The sequence below is a fragment of the Aquarana catesbeiana genome, linkage group LG04 (genome assembly GCF_042186555.1).
Source record: "Aquarana catesbeiana isolate 2022-GZ linkage group LG04, ASM4218655v1, whole genome shotgun sequence".
Lineage (NCBI taxonomy): Eukaryota > Metazoa > Chordata > Amphibia > Anura > Ranidae > Aquarana > Aquarana catesbeiana.
Genome location: NC_133327.1, coordinates 672,101,769 through 672,108,587, shown reverse-complemented (window position 1 = coordinate 672,108,587; position 6,819 = coordinate 672,101,769). Strand labels below are relative to the sequence as shown.

General features: G+C 37.1%; 1 protein-coding gene across 1 annotated transcript in view; it reads right to left on the bottom strand.

Moving 5' to 3' along the window:
• Nucleotides 1-4,307: 4,307 nt before the first annotated feature.
• Nucleotides 4,308-6,819, bottom strand: part of CHGB (chromogranin B) — a 103,507-nt gene continuing 100,995 nt past the window's right edge. The window contains exon 5 of the mRNA XM_073628614.1: nucleotides 4,308-4,741. Within this exon, the coding sequence (XP_073484715.1) occupies nucleotides 4,658-4,741 (84 nt within the window). The 3' untranslated portion in view covers nucleotides 4,308-4,657. The remainder of the gene's footprint in view (nucleotides 4,742-6,819) is intronic.

Here is a 6,819-nt window from a genome sequence, read left to right as displayed (position 1 = left end):
ATTCTTGCTTTCACCAAGATTACCTCCTATAGGGTTATGGTGTGAAGGCACCACCAACACCCAAAGCCCAATTTTCAGCACCTGTTATTTCTATCCAAAGTCTGCAAAACAGACTTCAGAATTTAACCAAAAAATCTCTAATCTAAAATCTCTAATTGTTCTGAGTGCATAAAATTGTGGCCTAATCATACAAACTGGCTCCCCAAGCCATTGTTTGCAAAATAAAGAAAGCTTGCAGGGAAAAGTGATTTTTTTTTCTTGATAAATGTCATTTTTGCTGCAGCAGGTTCTATACATGGTACAGATGCCCCAGGCACTATAGTTGAAGGGATTTTTAATTTTTATTGTTTCACTTTAAGCATCAGTAAATCACTGCTCATGATCTTTAAAATGATCTTTTTTTAAACTTTTTTTCCATTGATCTATGTCCCCGGGGCAGTATTCGGACCCCCAGACCCTTTGTATGCCAAATAACTTGCATATAAGCCTTCAAAATGGGCACTTTTGATTTTTCCAGTTCGGCTCCCATAGACTTTAACCGCTTGCCGACCAGCCTCTCGTGCCCTCGATCGCTTGTGGCCAGTGGTCATCGCGACCATCGGCACTGGGGTGCCGATGGTCGCGATGACCACAAGCGATCGAGGGCACGAGAGGCAGAATACAGAAGTGTGTGTGTGTAAACACACAAATCTCTGCTCTGTGAGGAGTGACAGATTCCTAATAGCTAGGAACCACGATATGTCAGTCCCCTCCCCCTACAGTTATAAACACGTAGCAGGGAACACAGTTAACCCCTTGATCGCCCCCTAGTTTTAACCCCTTCCCTGCCAGTGACATTATTACAGTAATCAATGCATTTTTATAGCACTGATTGCTGTATAAATGCCATTGGTCCCAAAAAATGTGTCAAAAGTGTCCGATATGTCCGTCATAATGTCTCAGTCCCGATAAAAATCGCAGTTTGCCACCATTACTAGTAAAAAAAAAAATAATAATAAAAATGCTATAAATCTATCCACTATTTTGTAGACGCTATAACTTTTGCGCAAACCAATCAATATACGCTTATTGCGATTTTATTTTTACCGAAAATATGTAGAGGAATACATAGCGGCCTAAACTGAGAAAAAAATAGGGGATATTTATTATAGCAAAAAGTACAAAATATTGTGTTTTTTCAAAATTGTCGCTCTTTTTTTGTTTATAGTGCAAAAAATAAAAACCACAGAGATGATCAAATACCACAAAAAGAAAGCTCTATTTGTGAGAAAAAAAGGACGTCAATTTTGTTTGGGTACAGCGTTGCATGACCGCACAATTCTCAGTTAAAGCGACTCAGTGCTGTATCGCAAAAAATGGCCTAGTCATTGAGCAGCCAAATCTTTCGGGGCTGAAGTGGTTAAATTGCCCGGCCATGGTTTCTGCTTTTCTTGCTAAGGGGCTCCACTGGTGTCAGGAATATTGTCAGTGGTGCTGAATTATTTTCACTGCTTTTTCGCTTTCAAATTACTGAGATCACAGGCTGGAGCGCTGTACAATCGGTGTAACTTGTACAAACTCCTTTAGCTTTAACAACTACTCTATGTAGTAGAATAGCTTTCCTGATTGCATACTTTTTGATAGTTTCTTGTAGGTTCTCTTATTATATAGTTTTGGTCAGGGCTGTTCTCAGAGAGAATAGGTGCAGGAACTCCTCCTTTCCGAGTCACCCCTTTTCCCCGCTCCCTACCCACCGCCAAGCACCATTCCTTGGTTCCATCCCCTACCCACCTCCCAGTACCACCCTTTTAGACAATACAGAACGAGAAGAAAGTAACATTTTGTGGTGTTTGGAATTTGGTAATAATAATAAGAAAGTCAGTAATATAGATCCCCTGCAGCCAGTAACATAAGACCCCCCCCAGCAACAATAGATCCCTCTAACAACAATGGACCACCTCAACAAAGTTTCCACCCTAGCAACAATAGACTCCTGGCAGCAAAAACAGATCTCCCCACAGCCAACAATAGGCACCTGTCTCAACAGTAGATCTCTCCCAACAACTGACCCCCCCCCAGCAATATAAGACCCACCACCAGCAACAGTAGGTCCCCCACCAGCAACAATAGACCCCCCTGCAAAATAGATCCCCTCCAGCTAGAATAGAGCCCCCAGCAGCAATCATCAATAGACCATGCAGCACACCCCAGCAGCCTTTGCCATTACATACAGTAAGTGATGAAGGTGCCAGAACTGCGTTCCCCCACGTTCCCGCTGAAAAAAAAAAAAGCCCTGGTTTTGTTAAATCTAAATTAGATTGCACATTCAGATTGTAACAGTCTTTACCCTTAGTGAGCATAAAGGGATATATCATTAGGATACAAAGCTTTTGCTCAGAATGTGAAACCTCATATGAGAGCACTTTCTGTTTTGGCAGGGAAGAGGATTAACCTAGTTGCTTCAGCTATTGGGCACTGTAAACAGTGGGATTTTTTTTCTTTTCTTTTTTAGACAGGTGAACATATTGAGGTGTGTCTAGAGCTTAACCAGCTGGCTGAACGTTAAAGTGCAACATTTTCATATACATTATTTTATATTTATCTGACCACATTTGTAAAATGCATTTTTTTTGGCCCTGACCATATTAAATAAAATATGCAAAACCACTTTTTATTTGCTTTAATAACTTCTGACAAATTACCTCGTTACTTTTTTTTTACTTTCAAATAATGTACTTTTCAATGCTTCTATTTGAAAAACCCTCAAACCTAAAGCTACAAGCACTTACTGACTATATTTTATCAATAAAAATTAATTTCAATAAATGTCCTGTGTTTAAGTGGTCGTAAACCTCACACATGAAATAAGGAACCAAACATGTCCCTCTATACTGTGTACATGTCTCAATTAAGAGCACTAAGTGTAATTTCTGTCTGCTATTTTGTTATTCTGCTATCAGCATGAGTCACTTCTGAGAAGTTTTCCTGACACCAAGAGACAACGGGTGAACTCCAGCACACCGCCTGTGGTTGACAGCCTCAGCTCTGCTCCTGTGTGCTGTGTGAAGGGGGGTGTGTCCCTTCCATCAAATCAGCTCTCAGAGCTCTCCTCACTAAGCTCTGCAGTGTATAACTTCAGCTCTCTTCCCCCTTTTTTTTCTGAACTCTCAAGCAAGCTTTATTAATTCTGGACTTTGGCTGTAGAGAAGAGAAGGCTGCAGATAAATAGGTACAGCTTAACTAACTAAATATATACAAACCCATTTTACATTCACTTTAATAACTTCTGATGTAGTACTCCAAATTACTTTATTTTCAAAGAATACACTTTTCCATGCTTTTTATCCATAGACCCCAAATTTAAAGCTGCAAGTACTTGGTGACTATATTTCACCAATAATAATGAATTCTAATAAATGTCCTGCACTACAAAAAATATATATACTACCTAATACTATAAATACAATGTTTTTAATTTTTATTAATTTATGTAATAAAAACAATAAGAAACATATTTTAAAAATGTTTTTTTTTTTTTTTTAGCCCTGACCATATTAAGAAAAATAAAATATATACAAAACCCCTTTACATTCCCTTTGATAACTTCTAAGAAATTATTTTTAATATCCTGCACTACAAAATAATTATCTACTACCTAATAATATAAATACTTTTTTTTTTCATTTAAATTTGTATTAATTTATGTAATAAAAACAATAAAAAACATATTTTAAAATGTTATTTTTTTTGGCCCTGACCATATTAAGAAAAATAAAATATTTACAAAACCCCTCTACATTCCCTTTGATAACTTCTAAAAAATTATTTTTAATGTCCTGCACTACAAAATAAATACTACCTAATAATATAAATACATTTTTTTTTATTTTAACTTTTATTAATTTATGCAATAAAAGCAATAAACATATTTCAAAAATGTAATTTTTTTTGGCCCTGACCATATTAAGAAAAATAAAATATATACAAAACCACTTTACGTTCCTGTTGATAAATTCTAAGAAATTACTTTTTATGCGCTTCTCTCTATAAACCCTCAAACCTAAAGCTTCAAGCATTTAGTGACTATATTTTACTGATACAAATTAATTTCAATAAATGTCTCATTCAACATATAAATCTCTACTACTCAATACTATTTTTGTAGTTTTTATTTTAATCTTTATTAATTCATTTTTTTTATTCATTTATGGTATTAAGTTGGACATATTTATAAGTAGTTTGGCACATGTGTTGAAATGACTTGAATTACTTTGCATTTTGCCCAAAAATACTCTTAAACAACTAAGAAGTTACAAAACAACAAAGTCTCCAATGCAAGATTCAGTTTAATTTTATTATTTCAAATCTCAGAACATAGATGTATTAAAGTACAATTACACATAAAACATATCCACAAGCATAATAAAATGTCCCTTCTAAGTGTATGAATATATGTCATTTGTATTCTTTATTTTCTATCAACAGCAAAAGTCATATTATACATTTCTGACAGTGTAAAATACTATTTGTGAACAATGAATCACATTTTTTTTTTTTTTCTTGGCTAAACAACATTTTTTTTTTTCTCTTTTGAAGAGGCAGTGGCAAGAAATGTAGGAATGTTTGAGCTAAATATAGTATAGCTTTTAGCTACAGGTCTTTTGCAGTCTATTGTGTCTCAGCCTTGTCTGTTATTGCTTAGCTTTTCGGCAATCTTCTGCAACTCCAGGTCCATAATTGCCAGGTTCTCCAATTCTTTCTCCTGGAAGGTAACAAGAACACCGTTATTAAATCAAAAAAATTTAGTTTTTTGTTATTATATATTATATATATATATATATATATATATATATATATATATATATATATATATATATATATATATATATATATATATATATTTTTTAAAAAAGTTACAAAAGAAGAACTTAAGTTGGGGGCCATTGCTTGTTTTTTTAAAATTTTTTTTGCAGAGGCTATTTTTTTATAAAAAAGCTTTCAGTCCCCCCCCCAACCAACCATTCAAGCCTAGGCCAGAATGACATGTCATGCTCCAGCAGCCCTCTGGGATAATGTCGTCACATATCCCAGGAGGCTACGGGAGCCCATAACCACTTCAGCCCCGGAAGGATTTACCCCCTTCCTGACCAGAGCACTTTTTTGCGATACGGCACTGCGTCGCTTTAACTGACAATTGCGCGGTCGTGCGACGTTGCACCCAAACAAAATTGACATCCTTTTTTTGTCCCACAAATAGAGCTTTCTTTTGGTGGTATTTGATCACCTCTGCGGTTTTTATTTTTTGCGCTATAAACAAAAAAAGAGCGACAATTTTGAAAAAAAAGCAATATTTTTTACTTTTTGCTATAATAAATATCCCCCCCAAAAATATATTAAAAAAACACATTTCTTTCTCAGTTTAAGCCGATATGTATTCTTCTACATATTTTTGGTAAAAAAAAAAAAAAAATCGCAATAAGCGTATATTGATTGGTTTGCGCAAAAGTTATAGCATCTAAAAAATAGGCGATAGATTTATGGCATTTTTAATATAATTTTTTTTTTAATTAGTAATGGCGGCGATCTGCAATTTTTATCGTGATTGCGACATTATGGCGGACACATCGGACACTTTTGACACTATTTTGGGACCATTGTCATTTATACAGCGATCAGTGCTATAAAAATGCACTGATTACTGTGTAAATGACACTGGCAAGGAAGGGGTTAAACACTAGGGGGCGATCAAGGGGTTAAGTGTGTCCCAGGGAGTGATTTTAAATGTGTGGGGGGGGTGATTGTCTCACTAGAACATGACAGAGATCACTGATCCGGATGGCAGGGAGCAGTAGATCTCTGTCTTGTCACTAGGCAGAACAGGGAAATGCCTTGTTTACATAGGCATCTCCCTGTTCTGCCGCTCAGTGACACGATCGCGGGTCCCTGGTGGACATCGAGTCAGCGGGACCCGTGGGCACGGAATATGCGGCGGGCGCGAGCCCGCCCACCCACCCACAATGCCGCAATTTAAAGGGGACGTACAGGTACGCCCATTTGCCCAGCCGTGCCATTGTGTCGACGTATATCGTCGTGCTCTGGTCGGCAAGGGGTTAAAAGAGCGTCCACAGGGCAGTGTCACACGTTTCATTGGGACCAGGGTGCCTGACCAAGATGGCCATGTGGAACACCAACTGTCACACCTGAACAGCGGATTGCTGCAGGATAAGGCGGGATCTGCTGGGCCGAGGAGTATGTTTTTTAAAGAGAACCCCACATACCAGGTAAGGGGATTGGAGGGGGTGAGGCAGGGGACGAGTAAAGTTCTGTAGACGTTTCAGGATTTTTTTTTTTTTTTTAAAAACACAGTCGCAATTTTTATCCAAGAGTCTGAATATTCAGGCAGTCTTAAAGCCTAACTCCAGGGAAAGGAAAAAAAACTTCCTTGCAGTGAGATTGCCCAACACACTGTAAGTATTAAATGCTCCTTTATGTCTAGGGTACTGAAAAAGTAGTTTTACTTACCTGATCCTCCGCTCCTCCAGCGGCTGGTACTTCTCTTACAGTGCCTTAAAAAAGTATTCATACCCCTTGAAATTTTCCACATTTTGTCATGTTACAACCAAAAACGTAAATGTATTTTATTGGGATTTTATGTGATAGACCAACACAAAGTGGCACATAATTGTGAAGTGGAAGGAAAAGGATAAATGGTTTTCAACATTTTTTACAGATAAATATGTGAAAAGTGTGGGGTACATTTGTATTCCGCCCCCCTGAGTCAATACTTTGTAGAACCCCCTTTCTCTACAATTACAGCTGCAAGTCTTTTTGGGGATGTCT